Genomic DNA, 22,337 nt, shown 5'->3' with positions numbered 1-22,337 from the left:
TGCTTTTTAAAGGATGGAAACGTTTGTTTCATGACCTCATAGGTCGTGAAGGACCTTTCTTGGAGACAATATGTGTACCTTTGCCGGTCTTGCTATTCTTCTGTGGCCTTTGGCTGTTATTGGGTCAGTTCTGGCGTCCATGTTAGCGAGCGTCTTCCTCGGTGCTTATGCAGGGATAGTTGCTTATCAGGTAAATCCTTATCTATATGATAGCTGTGTCTTCTCTATATGATTGAAGAGGCCTTTTTAATAGGCTTCTCAGTCTCCCACTGTTTCTGTTGCTATTGTTAGTGTAAATATAAATTACAGACTATTTCTCCTGTAATGTTTGCTAAGCCAAAATGCTTGAACATATGATATGTGTGTTACTGCTGAGCACCTCAACCATGAAGCCTACACCTTATGTAGATGCTAAAGTTACTTCAGGAGCACTTTTAAAACGTTTATTTGTTCCTTGAAGTACAGGAGTCTTCTATCTTATTTGGGCTCCGCTACATTATTGCGGCTATGTCAATTTATGATGAATACAGCAATGATATCTTGACATGCCAGAAGGATCCTGCTTCCCCAGGTTTCCTTCTGCTCCCTAAAATTTACTATTGTGATATGTTGTTAATTCTTTATGTGTATTTTACGAGCTTGATATTTAATAGGCCTCAGTATCGGAGAAAGAGTGAGTCAACAAAATCAACTTCTCGTGCATCTTCCTTCTCGAAACCCGGCTCCTTCAAAAAGACATATTCTCGCTCATCTTCACTGAAAAATACTATTGGGGAACTAAAACCACTTGAGGTATTCTTTGTAGCATAATGTGTCCAGGGATTCTTGACAGATAATTCATTTCCTATGTTATTGCAAACTCAGATCTGTACTAAATGGAGATTGTTCATGACTTGTGTAGCTATTAGACGGGTTATTTAGAGAATGTCATAATGCTGGAGAAAGAATGGTTTCAGAAGGATTAATCACGCGTCAGGACATTGAAGAAGCCAAGTCTGGTAAAGGAAGTAAAATTATCAGTGTTGGTTTTCCAGCATATTGCCTTCTTCAGGCACTAATACGCTCTGCAAAAGCAAATTCCACTGGTATTTTATTAAGTAAGTGACAAGTGAAAGACTTGGAGCGGTGGTAATTCTCTTTTTTTTTTTTCTCTCTCTCTTTTCTGTTTTCCTTCTCTGGTTATCTGATTTCTCTCTTTTCCCATGTCCATCTTTCTTCTGTTGATGCAGCTGATGATATAGAGCTGACTCCACAAACAGACCATCTGAGACTTTCTTTGATTGGTTCCTTAATCCTCTTTTGATCATTAAAGACCAAATCAAAGCAGAGAATCTCTCTCCCTCGGAAGAGGATTACCTCAGCAAATTAGTTCTTTGGAGTGGTGATCTTGAGAGAATAAAAAGTTCTAGCGTCGGCCCAGCTCCTGAACCGGAGCGCAAGCGTGCTGAGCTCGATGGATTGGCTAGAGGTGATAAAAAGATAAAAAGACCAAAACAAATGAAAAAGGCTTAGCTTTCGAACACTTCTTTGGGGCTTTCTGGTCTGATATTTCTGTTGAATTATATGTCAGGCTGCAAGGGATCATGAAATCGATGTCGAGGTTCCCAACATTCCGGCGGCGGTTTGATTATCTTGTGAACAAATTGTCCGATGATCTTGCAGAGAAGCATGGAGCTCATCCAATGGCCAGATCAAAGAGTGCATTTGGTCGGATGATTAGTCTCAATTCTTTTAAGGGCAGAAAAACTAACGGGTCTGATCAAGAGTCAGTACGTGTTGAAAGAGACGTGGAAATTTCTTGACGACAATTTCTTGCTTGACAATTTCATCTTAACCTTAAAAGCATCAAATACGGTGTTATACATGTAGTGTAATAGTCTTTATTCTTAATCTATTTTTGCCTTCCAAGCGTCATCACTATTACCATCTCTAATCACTGACACTGTTCGATATACGCCCAAACTTTTCCAGAAACATGGCTTTGGCAGTTTAAACTCAATATCAATATGAATGAATGCTTACATTGAAGAAAAAATGCAATCACATTTCATTCCATCCAGAGAGCAACCAAACAAGTAACGCCTCTAAAGTAGCAGATTTTTAGAATTGATTAGTCTTTCCCCCCCCCCCTTTTGCCACCTTCTAGCATTGTTTAGTGGAGAAAACACATATCCTTATTATTAAAGATAATGATTAAGGGCTTGACAATGTAATTACTAGGGTAATATTTGTCCAGGTACTTTTCTGAATGAATGAGAACAAGAGTAAGCCATCGTAAGCCCATAACCCGGAATTACAGGGCACACCTCTGTTGTGTTTGGCTTGATTAAATCTGTAATTCTTTCCAAGTTCATTAATTAATCAGACCCAGTCAAAAATAACTACCTAGCACTTCCCAGCTTCACCGTCAGTCTGTAACCGCCCACTACTCCATTTCTCTTCCCAACTTCCTATTTCTAAGCCTACTTCACCACCCTCCATCTCTATATATACATGAATCGAATCGAATCAAAACTTGCGTTTATCAGCATATCCCTCTCGAATTCACATCTCCGTGGCCTTATTCTCAATCTTGTTCATTCCTCCTTGCAATGGCCTCTTCCACCTTCCTTTTTGTGCTCCTCTTCACCACATGTGCTGTGCTGTGCGTCTGGTTTTGAGTTCCAGGTAGGAGGATCAGCAGGATGGGTAGTCCCACCTGCCAATCAGACCAACATGTACCATGAATGGGCTTCACACAATAGGTTCCAAGTTGGTGATTCCATACGTAAGTGTTCATGCTCATCTTCTTCTCATCATTATTGAACATAGATTAATGGTGTTTAGTTTGTGTCATTGGTGTGGTGTAGGGTTTAAGTACAAGAAAGACTCGGTGATGGAGGTGGAGGAAGAAGGCTACAAGAACTGCAATTCCAGTCACCCAAACATGTTCTCCAACAACGGAAACACAATGTTCAGGTTCGACCATGCGGGCTTTCTACTTCATCAGTGGCGCGGCTGGGCATTGCCAGAAAGGACAGAAGATGATCGTGAGGGTGCTCACCCAGGAGGACTCACTTCCTGATCATCACCATCATAACTCTTCTTCTGCTTTTCGTCATCCAGCTTCGCCGCTCGTCCCCAAGATCGTCTTCTTTGTTTCCGCCTTTGTGGCTTCTTACGTTATTTGAATTCTCTCAGGTCGTGTCTTAGGCTAGAGTGCTTGAGTTTTGTTATTTTCGTTGGTTTTATAGGTCTTAGAAGAGTAAGACTTGGTAATTGGTATTGGATTCTATTTATGCATTTTATTATGGTACTAGTACCGCCACACCTTTGTTGGCCTTTGCTTCTTTTATGAAATTTTATCTTTGGTAAAGAAGCATCGCGGTTTCATAATTACTCATGAACTAGATGACTTAGCTAAAGGAGTTTTACGAAAGGTTTTGGAGAGGACTGGTGACGTGTTCCGGGATTGGCCAAGAAAATTGACGAGATTTATTGATTTTACTAATTAATTATTCCGAATATTTTCTCTAGCGGACGACGGAACTGGCGGGATGGATCCGAAGTTCTGTGGTATTGACAATCCACAGATGCAGGAAAATTTTAAAAAGGCTTTTTCCGCCCCAGCACTTACATGACCCGAATGGCCCAAATCTGAACTCAAAATAATTTCGGCCCAATAAAAGTTGTCTCATCCAGCAGCCCAAATAAGTATGTCATCCAAAACCGAAAGCCATTTGCTGCCCATACATCGAGAGTCATTACGAGTTACGACAATACGTTCGGTGAGGGTTGGGGGATGACTTTTCATGATATTTTTTTTATGATGTTTATATTATTAATATCTAATTTCTCTATAATTTACTTATATTGAAGAAAATTAATTCTTTAGCTATTATGCATTTTTAATCATTTTTAGAAAAACTCCTTGTAAAAATATTGAACTAACGTATTTTGATTTGAAAAAATTGGAATAATTTAGAGGGTGTTTGGTAATCTTCAGAAGTACTTCTCAAAAGCACTTTTCTGTAAAATGAGATAAAACTCTATATATTTACTTCATAACCGTAAAAATACTTTTAAAATTATAGTTTGATTTCCATTTAACACCGTCTTACTCACAGTTTCATACGGCTATGGCGCTAACCACTTAAATTAAACGAACTGACGAATGCAGCGGGCAGTATGGGGGCACGTCGACCACCGGGCGTTCAAGCATTTTCCCACGTAAAGTAACAAATAGCCTTTAATTTGTTCTCTCATTGCCCAAAATACCCCTATTTATTTCCTTAATTCTTATCGTAGTTCGTTCCTCTTCATCCTTAAGACCTTAACCATTTTGATTTTGATCGCCTTCCGTGCCCCCCACTAGCAGCGTCTCTTCTCTTCGTATTCTCTCTTGCAGACAACAATGGCGACGAGTTTGTTCAGAAGGTCAGTACTGTCTAGGGTTTCATCGTCGCCGGCGTCCAAGTTGCTGAGCGCTCGAGCGCACGCCTCCGAGGCTCAAGCCCAGCAGGTGGAGCCCACCGCTCGCGACTCCGCCTCCTTCAAGACCTTCCAAATCTACCGATGGAACCCCGACAATCCTTCCAAGCCTCAGCTTCAGGAGTACCAGATCAATCTCCGCGAGTGTGGGCCCATGGTCCTTGACGCTTTGATCAAAATCAAGAACGAGATCGATCCCACCGTCACTTTCCGCAGGTCATGCCGGGAGGGAATCTGCGGCTCCTGCGCCATGAACATTGATGGCTGCAATGGCTTAGCTTGCTTGACCAAGATCCCTACGAGCTCTGCAACCACGATCACTCCTTTGCCTCATATGTTCGTCATCAAGGATCTCGTCGTGGATATGACCAATTTCTACAATCAGTACAAGAGTATTGAACCCTGGTTGAAGAGGAAGAACCCACCCCCCGTTCCTGGTAAGGAGGTACCTCAGAGCAAGAAGGATAGGGCTAAGCTTGACGGGATGTACGAGTGCATATTGTGTGCGTGCTGTAGCACATCCTGCCCTAGCTACTGGTGGAATCCCGAGTCGTATCTGGGCCCCGCAGCTCTGCTCCACGCTAACAGGTAATGCCTGTTTAAGTATCTTCATCCTTTATCAACGCTCTGTGCAATTGACTGTTTCAGTAACTGCTTTTTTGTATTTGATTTGTTCAATATGAAATTTAGTTTGACCTGTGATTCTTTAACTCGTGTGTAAATTATGTATATAAACTGGCTCGGGAATTTATTAATTTTACTTATGTCATATGGGAATTATGTGAATTGCTTGTGGTTTCGCAAATAAGCTTTCTAAGCTGTCAATTGTGATGCATGTTCTTTTTTTTGGCAAACTCTTTAAATTTCTGTTCGTCTGGACTTCAGATAGAGTACAATTTCTGTTCTTGTTCCTACGCCCCTTCTAATTGATTCCCTGCACATTTGGGATAAAAGCTATGTGAATTTTTTTGGACCTTGGTCTTGTACATTTTTTTATATCCAGCGACATTTCTGTTTTCTTCCCGGTAAAAATGGTATTTTTAATTCTTCTTGTCGAATTTATTGCAGGTGGATCAGCGACAGTCGTGATGAGTACACTAAAGAGCGATTAGAGGCCATTAACGATGAATTCAAGCTCTATCGCTGCCACACCATAATGAACTGCACTCGTGCCTGTCCAAAGGGCTTGAGCCCTGGAAAGCAAATCCAACATATCAAAAACCTTGAGATGGGATTGGCCAGGACTTGAGATTCTATTTCTAATGTTAGAAGCGTGATGATGTGTGCAATTGATAATTGATTTCCATTCAACGTGGGGGATGATAATTTAGATTGTTAATAAAGCCTGCTCAAGTATTTACGAGTCTGTTTTCTGTGAATTTGGAGTTTTGAGCATGTTACCCTTGTCTTCGAAACTAAGTGCTGATAGAGAATCCTATCTCATGAACTGGCAGCAGTCGTTCTGCTTAGAAGCTTAATATTCCGCCCGTGAGGTTATAAAGCTGTGCTTGTATCTCAAATTGTCTTTGTCTCGTGACGGTTAAATTTATTTGACCGACTGTTTATAAAGGTACGGGTGTCAGTATTGGAGCACCTGGATGTAAAACAATTCAAGAGTGCTGATTTTGCAGCCAACGCATTACATGGAGCGATCATATCTTTGTTCTAAGGGTAGAGGATTGACCTTTTTATTGCTTGAAACTGACACATGGATATAAAACTTACGCATCTTCTTGTTCTGTTCCCAATCTCGTGATGTTTTGATGACAGAAGAAGCGCAATCAAGATCGTGCTGCGGCAAGCTTAGTACCAAGTGGGGGAAGACTCATACGTGAGTTGTTACCATTTTATAGTTGTCTTTCAATTATTGTGTTTTCCCCCCCTAGTAGAACTTTTGTGGAATCTCGGCCGAGCTAGAAGAGCTATTTTGTGTCTTCATTAGAGAAGCCTCGGTGGGTATGGACTATGGGGAATCACTTCATAGAATTTTCATGAGGGACCTTCAACGTAATTAAGCAATAAAGTAACTAAAATCAGAAAGTGTGTATGGACACAGTTATGAAATGATCATTACATCTATTCACGGCTTGCGTAAAATTATCGGAATGTGAAATCGATGTAATGATTTACAAAGAGGAGATGCTTCAATACATAACGGAAGCCGTGAGGGGTAAGGCTGTCACGATGATACTTGTCCACAATCTTGCAAGCCACAACCGGGAAAAGCCGACATAACCTTGAGCTATTCTAATTCCAATCACCAGGTAATCAACGATGAGGCCAATGAAGATGTTGGAAATAGCATTGCTCCTGGCTTTCGTGATCCTATGTGAACAAGGGACCAGTGTTGTAGGAAGAACTCTCGATTTCCAAATGTCAGGATTCCTCTGGACATGGAACCACCCCAATTTGTGACCATAACAGGTAACGAAGTGGGGGGAGGGGAAAAGCAAGGCTTTTAGATCACGTCCTTCAGCGCTGACTAATAATGTTTGTGCAGGATGTAACAATGACTGCGACATGGCTTGTTGCAACTGCGACATCACATACCATCCGCCCCTTTGCGTCCAATGCTGTCGAGATGATCCTTGAAACACACCCCTCATGATTCTGAGTCTCATCGTCCCCCACAATTTTCGTTTACATGAAACTCTGCTGGTTCATTTTCATGAACTATTACAAATCATAGTCGTGGATAATTAAAGTCATTTTTTGTAGTGAAAAAATTCCATTACTAAATAATGCTGTACCGATGTTATAGAAACACCACTCGCAACAAAAATGTGAGTAAATGTATTTCTTGCATACGAGTTTTTCAATTATTCATCTGCTCAAAGCTATGTCATTGGCAAAAATATAACGCTCTATCATGCACTACGTACCTAAATTCGTGTTTGTGATTCCTTTTTTGTTTCTTTTATTTCTGTGAACATCGTGATTGTTTGTCTACTCACTCACTAACATTGACATCTGTATTGAAACGTGTCAATGGCGTATTTCATCACCTTCTTCCAACCCACAAACCAAACATTGACTGCCATGAAGTCTAGGCAACATCTCACGCAATGAAGTTGACGTCTTATTCTATCACCCAGAAAATTCCTAATTATCAGGTATTAACTCATCAACAATACAAAATTGCTCGCGACCTTGAGTAGGCTCTGGATATCACATCGACAACCTGTTCCATGAACTAGCCTGATAGCTAGTTCTTCGTATGATAACTTGGATTGAGAGACGATGTGCAGAAATTATATTCTCCTCGACAAACCAAGAAAACAGCGGCTGAAGAAATCTGCACCTTGAGATCAGCAATATCCACATCGTGCCCACCTTCAACCAGGCCCCACTTGTCTATCTGGAAGGGGAGGGGGGAACAATAAAGACTGTTACTTGATTTCTCAAAAGATCAAGAATGCGCACAAAGCTCGGCGCTTCGATTTTCAAGCACAAGTTTCAGGGAGAAAAACCAAACAGGTGATTATGTAAAGAGGGGGAAGGTTAATCAAGTAGGAACCTGCAAATCTTCTTCTAGTCTAATAAGCTCGATTGCTTCCTCAATCTGCAGTCTACCACGAATTAAAGCAATAGCAATAATTAAAGAGTGAGCTGCTGCGGCGATGGCATCAATTGAAGCCAATTCACAATCATCCGTTCCCTTTAGAGGTTCTCTACGGCCTTGCAGAGACCATCATCCTGCTTTCCACCAAAAAAGCTGGAGTAGACAGTAGGTTTGAAGCCAAATTCCAACTCCACCAATGGAGCAGGGGATCAATTTTCTCCACTTGGCGATCTACAAATTTCAAAGATTTAAGTCAGAATTGGTGGGAGCGTGTAAGTGTTCAGTTCCATGCTAATTATAACTGTAATGCTTCTTAAACCAAAAGCCTTTGATCTATGAGAAAATTAAAAGAAATAGTGTTTAATAATCGCTTCAAATGCAGCAAGGATCTTGATAGGAAACCCAAAAGTTACCTCGCGAAGTTAGAGAGACCAAGGTCCCTATGAATACTACATTAGAATCTCATAATTGCTGAACGCAAGTCCCATATTTTATCATTGATTCCCAACATTCCACCACACTGCATAACCTCAGTGCCCAAGTAGGCTGGCTTTGCATTAGCTTTCTACCCGGGCCAACACTAGAGTCACTACCTGAGCTGCAATATTGCAACTAGGGCAAAGTGCAAGGCTTTGATGCCAATTTATAGGAACCTACGAGAAAACCACATCCAACACTTGCTGCCAAGTTAGAGAGCCTAAGGTCCCTATAAACCCCACACTATAATCCATAATTCCAATGTGGGAATCGAGTCCCCCTCCCATGCCTATAATGTAAACTGGGTAAGCTCCTCATCCATGGGAAAGAGTTTGGTCAATGAGCTACACTATTCAGGTGTTTGTACATGTAGGCTGGAGCATGTGCATGAATCAAATCAACCACGTCATATCTTTACTGGATTAGACTCAAGCGTATTTGTACATAGGGCATCATTCAACCGTCTAACCAAGAGTTCATTAGACTAACTAATATAACAAATCTATTACACCTCTACAGCAGTTTGCAAATAGTGAAAAAACTTGCAATAAAATTTAAATTTTATGTTGAAAAATTAATTCTCCAACCTAAACTTATATGCTAAACAGCCAAGCAATCAAACATAACATTATTCTTCTTTTGTTCTAATCTTATAATTTTCCGTTTTGCGATGATGATTCTCTTTATTCATTCAGAGCATAAACTCACATCAGGCAATCGTACACTTTGCTCTTTTTTTTTCTTTTTTTTTGGCAACCAATCGTGTAATACTTTGCTATTTGAGGTCTGAAAGAAGAGAAATATCAACTAATAGCATACCACGGACATTGCTTGTAAGATCGTTATCACCAGGAGCACGACAAAAGACTAGATCTTGGTTGAATTTCTTCATCAAATTCTCAATGATTTTGGTCCGAGTGACAGGAACTCTTTCCAGGGCCGTACAAGCAAGCTTCATAAGAGGCATTGTGAAAGGCCTTATGCCATCTTTTTCCTGCGATTAATCAAAATTAATCTGAGTGCAAATTAAATAATACTCCTCACCAGCCATAACGAGTCAAACAAAATATCAAATATAAAAAACTTGAATAAAGTTTTAAGGGGAAACATTCATATGGACGGGGTGAGGGATGTACTATGAAACCAAAATCGCTAGGTCTAGAGACTGATCTAGCTGAAAGGGCTGAACTCCTGAATAAATAATTCTCCTATCTCAAACAACAAGATCCTCTAATGCCGATAATTTGCAACAATTAGAGATAAACCCTAGCGTAATTGTAGCTTCTATAAGAAATTATATTGCAAATATTTACTAAATAGTTATAACACGAGGAAGCGCGCTCACTTTTATGATTAACTTAGGCAACTGGAACTGGACACCAACATGAAATAATCAACTAGTACAAATTTCAGGCTCCCTTGTCAGGATCCAATTTTGTTTTCTAACAAAGAAACATAAAGCTTCGAGATCTATTCAGTAAAGACGAATTTTGAAGCATCAATTACAGGGTGCTGCAACAATTTGGAATTGTGTCTAACCTAGACTCACTTTCAGCTTGGCAATTACTGTGACTCTGTATAACATGCTCACAATCTGTTCCTAGGACTAGTTATCGGCAGTAGCTACTGTATAATATGCAGCATTACTTCCTGCAATAGCTTCAAAGTTTCATATGAGATCACTTTCTTTTGAAAAAGGAAAAATTACACCAGGAAGAGACAGTGAAAGGAGGTTGCACAGACCTGAACCTAGAAAGGAATTGACCAAGACATAACAAGCATACCTGATATTCCCATTCAGCAGCTATGGCCTTAGCAAGAGCGAGAGTAGGGAGTTTCAGAGGCTTCTTGGAAGGCGTCTTGAGTTCTATAGTCCAGCATCACCGTGCAACCATTCCCATCATCTGCCTCCCTCGTTGTTACCTGCTTGTAGAACCGCTTTCCCACAATCGACCCAGTCATGAACGACATGGGCATGGTCACTGAAGAAGACGACGCATCTTGCCTGCGATTACAATTTGGTCCCTTGACGTATATGCTATCCTCGTTCTTCTCATTGCTCCCGTCAGAGGAAAAGGCGAAGGACGATGAGGGACCCTCCGACTGAGGCTGTTCAACGGTGGCAGCGGAACTTATTTGCGAATGGGGTAAGCTGAGAGCGCAGTGAGAAGATTCGGATTTTTTATTGCTTTTATGGATTTTCCTACGAGCGAATTGGCCATCTCTCTGGTTTCTCTGTTAAGATTTGCAGAAAAGATTCTTCGGTTGGAGCTTTGGAGATTCGAAGGTGCGCACTGAATAGTAAAGTCAAGAAGCCTAGGCAAGGGAAGAAGAACAAGAAGAGAAACGAGTGTGATAGGCCATTCGAGGCCCATCATCAACTATAGCTAAGCTCACTGGGCTACTTTTCGTCGATCCATCATTCTCACTCTGAATAGGCCATCTTCTCTCTGGTTTCTCTGGAAAAATGCCAGAGAAGTTTCTTCCATTTTGAGGATGAAGAAGGGGAGGAGAAATGACTGTGATGGGCCCTTTGAGGCCCATCATCAACCCTAATGAAGCCCACTGGGCTGTTGTTCTGAGTAATTATTTTTTCGGGGCTCGTCCACGTTAATGGAAATAAAAAAGTTATAAAAAGACAATTCAAGAACGGACCTTTTGTTGTTAATCAGACTAGTGCGGCATAAAGAAAAGGCACATTCTTGCGAATGACTCCATATTTACATTGTGCTTATGAGTAAAGGAAAAGCAAGTAATGCAGGACTTTTTTATTGGTCGGTTCTTTCCAAAAAGAAGTCAAAAGGGTACGGTTTGTTTAATTAGTTACTCCCTCTCATTCAAAATATAAACTAAACTTTGTTAAGAGATTTAGTTTTTTTTATAAGACAAAATTTATTTTGTCTAAATATTTAGTACTTTTTTTTTTCAATTTCACCCACATATATTTTCTTCTTTTTAATTCATTTATTACATCTTTTACTTATTATTTTCATTAATAAAGATATATTCGGGGGGAAATTACATGCTTTACATATTTTAAACTAATTTTAACTACTTCCTTGATAAACATAAATAGATAAAGCTTATCTTACATAAAACGTGCTCATAAGTATTTTTAAACATTATCCCAATCAAGCTCAATACTGTACATGGCTCCTTCACATGTGGACCTTTAGAATTCAGGGACAAATTCACATGGCCACAGGTAAGCGGAGGGGTTGACTGATTAGTACAGAGATGAATAATGTTGCAGCAAAAACTGAAAGGAGCACGAGGAAGAACAGAGAGATGATGATGATTGAGTAATGGGGGGATGAGGATGAATGGAACGGGACAAGTGACCACCACTGAAACGTGACGCATGGGATGACATAGGAAGAAGGGGCGACAAAAACCAGAAAAAGATGACCCACCGTCCCTTCCCTAAACCGAAAGAACAGCTGATTAATCAGTGCATTCATCGTCTTCCCGCTCCTCATGACCCCTCCTCTGTTGTCCTGTGTAGCGTACCATGGAGAGAATAGCTCTGATAATTTATAATTATGCCACTTCCTCTGTCTTATCTATTTATTTTTATTCCCCAAAAAAAAATCAGTGGACTCATAGTAGAAAGGGAGCATGCAATTTTTGCCTCTCTTTTTTTTTAAATTTTTTTTCAATCCACTCATCTATCTTGGCCCCACGTATTGTCTCTCAAAGAAAGAGAAAACTTCACGGAGCAGCTCTGAGTCGGAAACAAAAAGACGCCACAGGCTTCTGTGTTACGAAAACAAGGATCAGTTTTTCGGTAGTTTGGTCATACATACTACTCCCATTTCTATACGACGTGTTCTTTATAAGGTGTTTTTATTCCTTTTTACAATATATTTCATGGTCTTAAAAAGTACTGTATATATGTTTATGTTTAATAGACGTGAAAGAAAGTAAAATTTAATATAATGTTAAAGTAATTATAGTACAGCCATGGCCACGGGCCAACTTTATCTTCCCATTTTTTGTTTGTGCGACCAAGGCCATCCCCAATCGCTTAGACTGTGTTTAGGATCACGTGTTTGGGGGCCCCCAAACGTGCATCCCCGCTTGATAAGCTAAGAAGGAGCATTTCAAACGTGTTTGGGTCCACGTTTGATCAATCTTGACTTCTGATGCTGAAATGGATTTTTGGAAGAAGCTTTTTGAAACTTTTTTTTTTTGTGTGCTGAGGACATTGGAAAATACTGTTAGAACATTTATTTGGTGTTAAAAATTTTTACCTACCTGACCCTACATGAATTTTCTCACACCTCACCTAAAAAAAAAAAGACACACAAACTCCTCATTTGAAATGGTCACATTATATATATAATTTATTTTTAACAATAAATTAAATTTCCTTACTTTTAATAATTTTATTTTCCTTACTTCTTTAAAAATAGTCACATTATATATATCTAATACTCCCTCCGTTCCTTATTATAAGAGACAATAACTAAATTACGTTGATCAAAAAACAGTTAAAATTAGTTGAGGACAATTAATATTAAAAAGTATAATGTTTTTTCCAACAATACCCCTATTAATAAGGAGAGAGAGTATGAGAGAGAACAATTAAATTATTAAAAGAAAAAGAAGTGGGAGGAGAGAGAGTATGGGTAGAAGACAAAGTAAATAGGGGTAAAATAGGAAATCAATACAAAAAACTAGAGACAACTTTTAAGTGTCTCTTATATTTGGGAACATGCCATAAGCATCAAATGTCTCTTATAATAAGGAACGGAGGGAGTATTAGATATGTACTATTTAATAAAATTAATGTCCTTTTAAGTCTTTTACATCTAAACTTACTTACATTTATCATCCAACAAGTTTTAACTTCTCAAACTGACTTTTTTTTTCAAAATCCAATCTAAACATAAATCACATTATTCTATATGATTTTTATTCAATTTGACTTCTGTAAAAGTCAGATTGAAAAAAAATTACTTATGTCACCGCTATCGCAAACACACTCTTACTGGGTTGCTATTGCATTTAATTAGGGGGTGTTTGAGAACATATAAAAGTATTTTTTTATAAAACGAGACAAACTCCTTTACATATTTACTTTGTATACACTAATAGTACTTTTAAAACTATGATTTAATTTCCATTCAAACACCTCCTTAAGTCTCATTTGAATTTAGGTTTAAAGTTATCATATGAGTACATTTCTCTTAAATTAGGATAAAATGTTTTTTATATATTTATTGTATTTCTTTGCTCATGATTGAAAAAATTATTTATAAATTATTTCAAACAAACACTTACAATTCTATGCCATATATCCTCCACTTGCGTTTGCCCATCACCCCATCGTAACAATTATATTTCGATTGTCTGCTGGTTCCCAGGCAAATAATGTTTTAAATAAAATATAAATTTAATAATTTAAAAAAGTGATCTTTTTCAAATGAAAATAGCTCCTTTTTTTTTTTATAAATAATTAACTTGAATGTTGCACCGTTGTTTGGAGGAAGCGAAGCAATCGAAGCCGGGCACTTTGGAGAAAACTGTATTTAGCATCCCTGACGGTTCATTAATATTGCTTGGCATGGACCCTTAATAACGCAAACAAATTCTACGTAACGAAACTAGATAGAAAATCGACGTGCTGGTGAAGGAAAAAAGAAGAAGAAGAAGACAGACATTTGACAGGCATATGTTCCTGTGCGCATTTTAATTATTGTAAAGAAATTGACTTTTTATAAATAAATAAAAATGAGGAAGGCACGGCCATTCAAGTGCTTGGGAGTTGGGACCCCAAAAAGTAAGACAATGAAGGGAGGAGCACCAACCGTGGTTCCGTATGCAGCCAACAAATCGTGAACGTCCACGTTGTTTTTATCAGCTGGCAGCTTATCCTGTGGCCCTATCTCAGTTCACTCCCTAGCGTCACTGGGTTGCCTCCCACCTCCCCATGACATCATTAGCGATCCTGTTTCCATAGTTCACTGACTCACTCACATTTGAAAAAAAAAAAAATCCTGCAAAATATAGAATAACTAAAATGATTTTTAAAAAAAAGGTGGTGTCTGTTCTGTATTTTGCAAATGTAAAATAACTAAAATGTCTTTATATCATTTTTTTTAAAAAATTAACAAATTTGTCATTGTCAATATATTTTTTGTCATTAACTGTTTAATACTTGTTATTACTAGTTTACAACTTATTAATAAATAATTTGTTATTAACAATACATTTTTTTGGTCACTTATCATTCAACACTTGTTATTACCAATACAGAACTTGTTAATAAAATTTTTGATATAAGAACATTTTGATTATTTAACTATATATATTTATCAAATACCAAATCATGCATTACTTTTTTAATTTTTAGGTACGTGATTTGAAATATCAGATTTTCTAGCTTTTTTATTTGTTATTTTCTCTTTTTAATATCACTATCACACGGTAGCTTCACACCTGAATCATATAATAATGTCTTTTAATAATATTCTTGCTTCTTTTTTTTTATTACTTCTTCATTTGTTACGATGCTTTTGTTATTTACCCAAGAGAGTTATGCATATATGCTCTCTTATCTTTATTATAAACTTCAAATAACTAATTTATAAATAACAAACTATTAGTTAAAATTAATTAGAAGTAATAAATAGGTTAGAAATATAGTTTTATTTCTAAATATGTCCTTACAATAAATGAAAGAAATGACAAAAAAGAATTCGTGAAGAAATGTGACAAGAGAAAGTATAATAAATGAGAGAGAATAAATAATTAAAAACAAAAATAAAAAAAATACATTAAATGTTAAAAAAATCTCAAATTAAAACTTATAAAATAGATAACAATAAGACGGGAATGAGTACATACTTTCTCAAATGAAAACGAAGTGCGTGGTATAAAATTTGGCGGGCATAAACAATTTGTTTTTATTAAACAAAAACTTATTTACAGGAAAAAAAAAATACTGGCTTTCGCTCTCGGGGGTTGAAAATGAATTATATTCACATACCATTTAAGTTGACACAGCCTTTCCCCGAAGAGGAGAAGACATGACCTGCAATGTAGCCTATTAATATTTAATACTATCAAATTTAAATCAATGCATATGAGAATTAAAATATATCATTATTGAAAATCATGTATTAGAAGTCAATTTTGAACTAAAATTATGTTAATTAGTGGGAGAATTACTGAGATTTCAAGAAAGAAAATACCTATAAAAAATCTTAATGACTTGCAAGTGAGAAGTTGTCATTTCTTAGACTATAACTTCTTATTATAGATTGTTTTATTGTTATTGAGACTTTTTAATAATTATGTTTATTTTTTTCACTCTTGGGAATTCTCCCTTCATTAAACAACTAATTAAAATAAAATTTAGAAATTAAAACATTTTCCAAAAAAATATTGACGTAAATATTAATGCTTTAATTAATAATCTTTCTTATCTTTTTTTATAAAAACCTGATAACTAAATTACGCAGTTTTAAAAATATAGTTAAAATTACTTAAAGTATTAAATATGTAAGAAATGAATTTTTTTTCCCGAAACATGTCCCTGTTTATAAGGGTTAAGTAAGAAAGATAAGTATAAAAGAGAATATAGTAAACTTTTTAATTAATATAATATATAAAACTAATTAGGAGCTGGTAAAAAAACAATAAATGTTCAGATAATCACAAATAGAATCTTATAAAAAAAATTAAGTCAATTCAAATTTCAGATTCTTATGGGGAAAAAAAAATAACTGGACGGGATAACACCGATTACAGGGAAGATAGGAAAGGGCAGTCGAAAATTTTATTAGACATCATGACCTGAGCGCAGCACCGATACATTTTAATTAAAATGTGTGCGCGTGCCTCGGTTGGGTGATCCTGACCCTGATCACGACCGCATGCATGCATGCATGCATTTTTTGTTCAAAATAAATATATAATATATTTTTGCCATTAATAAATACATAATACATCCCGTTCTAAATATAAGAGTTAGTTAACTAATTTGAGTATATTAAAGAAATAAGTTAAGTTAATTATTTGTAATAAATGGGTATTATCTTTTTTAAAATATTCTTTCCAACTAAGCTTGTTGGCTAAAACTATCTTAAAAAAAATAAATATGATAAACAAAATAGATTATGATCTTATATTTATAACTAAAATAAAAATCAAACAGACTTTTATATTAAAGTTCCGCTAATAGTTGTGAGTTAAAAAAAAGAAAAAGAAGAATACATCTTACCGAAATCAAACCCACCAACAATACTCACCAAATTCAACTAATAAGGAATCGAGGGCTCCACTCTAACAAGCGGTGGAATCATTCCACCCCGTCTTCATTGGGTCGACGGCAGCTCCGTGATGAGTAGTTCTCTGGCGAGATCATGACCTGGATAAGAGTTAATGCTCGGAGCTTGGACTATTGGTCACCGCTCCTGAGTTTGGGCCTGGAACCCCACTCGATTCCTATATTCTCAACGGCGCACGTAACGCCCAAAACGCGGGGCTCACGATGTGTCGTTTTCTTTCATTTTTTGTGGAAAAAGGCGTAAGCAAAATTGTGTGTTTGTGTTAATCCTTTATTGGTTGCCTGCTTTTGATTAGACTAATGGCAAAAATCCCTCCTATTAGCACCTGCATTGAGATGAACGATAGTAATACACGCAACGCAACCCACCCTTTTGAAAAAGTTTATCGTCACACTTCAGACTTTCTGCCACTGATGCGTCATATACTTTCTCATCCATATAAGTAATTAGATACAGAGGGGCCAAGTTTGTTTTTAATCGAATTAAATATGTATAATGACTTCTGAGTATATAGAAGAGAGACGTCATAACATTGACAAAGGAGAGAACCAGAAAGGCAATGAAATTATGTGGGGATTAACGGAAAATAGACTAATAAACTGCTCGTAAAGCGGGAAGAATCGGTGTTAATTAGCTAGGGAAGGTGTGGGACCAACACAATTTGGGCAACGCCGTGATTTTTGTTTGAGGAAGCGATTGGTGAAGACGAAGCACCAAGAAAAGTGAATATGCTCTGCTCTTAACGGGAAAACAAGCCCCGTCCACGTCAGAACGCACAGTCCCCAAGACCGGGTCAAGGACTCGAACGGCACATGTATGTCCCCGTTTCTTTGGCCTTCAGGGTGTTTGGATGCTAGAGCTGCAACCATCGGGTGCTTTATAACACTACCTTAGAAGCAACAAAGTGTTGATTTAGCAATATAAAATCTTATTAGATTCTTTTGAGTCTCAAGTTCGAGCTTCATAGGAGAAAAAATCATCAACCCCAAATCGGATTAACCGGAAAATAATATCCAAAAAAAGAACACTAATTAGGACCTGTTTAAAATATATTATAAGCGGCTTTTTAATAATGATTTATGAAATACGAGATAAGTATATAAAAATAGTCTTGTCTCAATTTATGTAAACCGTACTCACTCTTAAATAAGAGTGGAAACAGGCGACCTGTCAATAGCTTATATCCTAGTTTGGCCTGTTTCAAAATAGAAAAAAAGATCATGTTTCTTTAATGGCCTATTTAGCCTAAAAGGTCGCTTTTTCCAAAGCCTGTTAAACTTTTCAAGCCTAGTCTGACCTATTTATTTATCTTAATTTAAAATTTTAATTTTGTACTTATATCTAATATTATTTTAAATTTTAATATACACTTATAACTTGTTTTCAATAATATTAACCATAATTAAAATTAAAATATTACTCATGATATTAAAATTTAAATAAATAATAATAAAAATAATTACTATATAGTATGTATATTTTACTCTCTTTTTTTAGCATATGTATTTTTTACTATACATTTTGAAAATTTTAAAATTATAGGCTTTTTTAATATGTTCAAGCCAGGTCTTGCCTTTACACAAGCTAGGCTTAGGCTGAAAAAAGACCTGTTTTACTTGACAGACTCAGACTAACTTATTACTAAATGGGCCTGACCTGTTAAGGATCAAATCTAACTTAACCTGCTTGTTTTCACTCCACCCTTAAACGTAATTCAATAGCCCCTTAATGTTTATGGAGGTGGGGAGCCAAGAAGAAGAGAGGAGGGGTAGTTGGTTAAAACCCTTGCACCGCAGATTGAGGATCCCAGAATAATTAACCACTTTCTTGCTGAAGATCGCAGAGCAACTTGAAGATCCTCTCTTTCTCTTTTTCATGTACCCAATAATGCAAGCAAGTTGAAGATCGCGGGGACGAAGAAGATGGATAGGGCCGCAGGGGATGAGTTGTTTTGTTCACTACTTGCGGGGTTTTGCCGGGGAAGCTTTCTCGTTGTAAACAAGTTGTCCTGTAATTAATGCTCATTCATTTCCTAAATATATGAGTTATCTTTTATATCTTTTATTTGAAAAAAATTAATTTATCTAATTTAATGTTATGTATATGATTAACTTTTTTAAAAAAATCATGTTACTCATTATAATTAATTAATTAGCCCTTACATTAAACACGTTTTAAGAGAAAAAAAACATAGCAACACTAAGCAACATATGCTCACGCTTAGACTTTTGCAACTTAATTCTAAACTGCAATTTAATCGATTCTAATTAAGTACTACTTTATCCAGTTCTTATTATAAGTTTTAAATAATTAATTTATAGATAACAAATAGTTAGTTAAAATTAATTAAAAGTAATAGGTATAGTTTTGTTTCCAAACATGCCTTTTTAATAAATGAGAAAAAAATGAAAGAAAATGTATGAAAAAATGTGATAAGGGAATATGATAAAAGAGAGAAAATAAACCATTAAGGATAAAATTAGAAAAAAAATGAATTGAATGTTTAGACAAATTCTAAATTAAAGCTTGTAAAATAGATCATGCCTCTTTTTAAATTTAAAACTTATAAATAAGATATGAAGGAGTATTATACTTCCTTTATCTCCAAAAAAAGATATCTACGCATAGATTAGAAATTTAATTAATACTTATCCGGTCCTTATTATAAGACCCAATTTGACTTTTTATTTAGTCCTAATTATAAGACCCAATCCATTTTATCTCTTATATTTATGTATTTTTTTCAAAGATAATCCTTCTAATAATGATAGTTTTAGCCAATATACTTAATTAGCAAGGATATTTTAGGAATAACAACACTTATTTATTATAAATAATCAACTTAACTTACTTCCTTAATCTCCTCAAATAAGTCAATTGGGTCTTATAATTAGGACCGGAGGAGTATATAATTAAAACTTATAAAATAGATCATACTTATATTTAAATTTGAAACTTATAAATAAGATATGTGAGAGCATTATACTTGCTTTATCTCCAAAGTAGATATCTACGCATAGATTGGAAATTGAATTTATACAAAATAATACACAGGACAGATAGATATATTAAAACTTGGAATCCACTAAAAGTCTTAGAAATCAGTTGAAGGAGGTTGACTTTAGTGATCCCATCACCATGCACAGTAACCCTAACCAACCATGTCACGTCAGACTTTTTAATCTCTTTTGTGTTTTCAAGTGGCCTTCACGTTTGTGTTTGAAATTGAATTATTTTTAATTTAGGTGAGGGTCGGTTTAGAATGACGGAAATGAAAGGAAAGAATAGAGAAATTTTTTTAATAAATTTGATTTTAAAAATTAAAAAAACAGGGTTAAAAGTTTAGGAAAATTGCAAAAAAAAAAACTTTGAAAATAGAAAAGTTGCAAATAGTGACTTGTTGCAATATTTGTATTTGTTTTGACAATAATTAATGAGTAACTGACAACAATTTTTATGAATAGGTCATTATATGTAATTTTTTAATTTTAAAAGTCTTTGTTTGAGATTTTTTCTAAAACCTTTTAATTAATTTATATTAACTTTTTATATTAGTTTTTCTCTTTATTAAAATTTTAAAATCTCACTTCTCTAATTTTTTAAATAGGACTCATTTAAAATTTTTCTTCTTAATTCTTGACCACCGATATGAAATTTAAATCAATACGCATTAAAATTAAAATATAGATGCCAATACCATCAAACAATTATATGTCAGACCGTTAATAAAATTTAGATTAAATAACTAAGATAGATAAAATCCATCAATTCAAAAGTTTTATGAAAAAAATACTGACATCAAAGGCTAATATTAATTAACAATTTAAATCATATTGAAGTACTCTACTTTTTCTACAATATATTTTCAGCACTGGTAACCTGTTCATTAAAATATTACTTCTCCGGTCCTAATTATAAGACCCAATTGACTTATTTGAGGAAATTAAGGAAGTAAGTTAAGTTAGTTATTTATAAAATAAGTGTTGTCATTCCTAAAATATCCTTGCTAATTAAGTATATTGGCTAAAACTATCATTATTAGAAGGATTATTTTGAAAAAAATGCATAAATATAAGAGATAAAATGGATTGGGGTCTTATAATTAGGACCAAATAAAAAGTCAAATGAGGTCTTATAATAAGAATCGGAGAAGTAATATGTATGCGACCGTACACACATATATATTTATATATTTATATATATTGGCATGGAAGTCAGGAGAAACTGAGCCTAACTGTCATTTTGTTTTTTTGACCAGCAAGCCTAACCGTCACTGTTCATATTAGCCGCATCTATTTAAATTAGTTTTGGGCTTTTGCAGACTTTTAATTCTATGTTAATCTTATTCACTAAATAGAATTTTTTAAAAATATAACAAATATTAATATTCCTCCAATCTTAAATATAAGACATATTTTGTAATATAATTTACACTACAAAAATATTAATATTATTTGAAAACCGGGTAAGAAGCAAGAACTTAACCTCCACGCGCAGCTTTAGCCGGAAAGAATAACACATCTAACTTGTGAATGGAGATCCTCTCCTTTCCTCACTTTTTCTCTTATTTTCTTCTCTTCGTTTTTGAATTCAAGAACTAAATCGTTGATGTTTAATAAAAAAAAATTAAATTGTTAAAATTTTGATCTGATAATTCACAACGACAAACTACTTGAAAATATAATACTCTTCCGATCCTTAATATATAACCCAATTATTGAGTTGGTTTTAATCCTAAATATAAAACCTATTTCTCATATTTATTAATTTTTTCTAAATTACTTTTATAGATACTTCTTCAACCACAATCAAATAGAATATAAAAGAGGTATTAAAAATGATGATTATAGAATAGTATTTTAGGAAAAATGTATCACATTTCTATAGTTAAGTAATTTTTTATAACTTTTTTAATATAACCAAATTAATTAAATAAGTTTTATATTAACGAGAGAGGGTATTAAACATCGATCGTTCAAATAGGGCACAGTTTCGAGATGACAATTCAGGGCTCGCGCGGTGAATAAATAATCTATTATTAATAAGAAACGATGAACGAGCTGTGGAATCATTATTGTATAGTCTTATTCTCTCCGTGGATGGCTCCGCAGAGGAAGGCGATCTCGTTCATGTTTGGACCAACCCCAACTGTGGGGGATCATAATAATTCATAGTTGGGCATCAAGGCATGGATTTCATTTTAGTTTAGACGCAAAATATCACATAAAATTTTAATAAAAGACTGACAATTATTACGTAATAATAACCCAACAAGAAAGAAGAATGTCTCTATTTCACTTCCTCTCCACTTTCCTCCATTTACTATTTCTATTATTAAATCAACATTCAAACTATAATAATAATGTATTTTTTTATGGGAAATCAAAATTAATTTGAAATTTTTGTGCCAAACATGAAATAATCCAAAAATGTGGCGCTGCTGACGTATAACATGGAGGCGACGAAGCTGCCTCCAGGGCAGCATTTTGTTTACGGGGGATAAGAAGAGACGTAGAGAAGCTAAATTAATA

At 35.5% G+C, this 22,337-nt stretch overlaps 1 protein-coding gene and 3 pseudogenes across 1 annotated transcript; 3 read left to right on the top strand and 1 right to left on the bottom strand.

Moving 5' to 3' along the window:
- The first annotated feature begins 8 nt into the window (after window positions 1–8).
- Window positions 9–1,920, top strand: LOC114735058 (uncharacterized membrane protein At3g27390-like; annotated as a pseudogene).
- Window positions 1,921–2,493: 573 nt separating this feature from the next.
- On the top strand, window positions 2,494–3,170 carry LOC114735044 (early nodulin-like protein 1; annotated as a pseudogene).
- A 1,142-nt stretch (window positions 3,171–4,312) lies between these two features.
- On the top strand, window positions 4,313–6,063 carry LOC114735043 (succinate dehydrogenase [ubiquinone] iron-sulfur subunit 2, mitochondrial-like). Its single transcript, XM_028922691.1, has 2 exons — window positions 4,313–5,058; window positions 5,539–6,063. Exons 1-2 carry the CDS (start codon window positions 4,394–4,396, stop codon window positions 5,717–5,719), a joined length of 846 nt encoding a protein of 281 aa, XP_028778524.1. The 5' UTR covers window positions 4,313–4,393; the 3' UTR covers window positions 5,720–6,063.
- Window positions 6,064–7,441: 1,378 nt separating this feature from the next.
- On the bottom strand, window positions 7,442–10,766 carry LOC114735059 (ATP synthase mitochondrial F1 complex assembly factor 2-like; annotated as a pseudogene).
- Window positions 10,767–22,337: the final 11,571 nt, after the last annotated feature.

Source organism: Neltuma alba, unplaced genomic scaffold (assembly GCF_004799145.2).
Source record: "Neltuma alba isolate B1F8T4 unplaced genomic scaffold, ASM479914v2 tig00013175_pilon, whole genome shotgun sequence".
Lineage (NCBI taxonomy): Eukaryota > Viridiplantae > Streptophyta > Magnoliopsida > Fabales > Fabaceae > Neltuma > Neltuma alba.
The sequence above is the reverse complement of the archived record's forward strand: the minus strand, read 5'-3'. Positions and strand labels throughout refer to the sequence as shown.

Excerpts from the sequence above, each read along its gene's own strand:
- LOC114735043 (XM_028922691.1), top strand. The coding sequence starts at position 4,394 with ATGGCGACGAGTTTGTTCAGAAGGTCAGTACTGTCTAGGGTTTCATCG. Across the intron at positions 5,059-5,538 it reads GCTCTGCTCCACGCTAACAG|GTGGATCAGCGACAGTCGTG; the intron begins GTAATGCCTGTT and ends AATTTATTGCAG.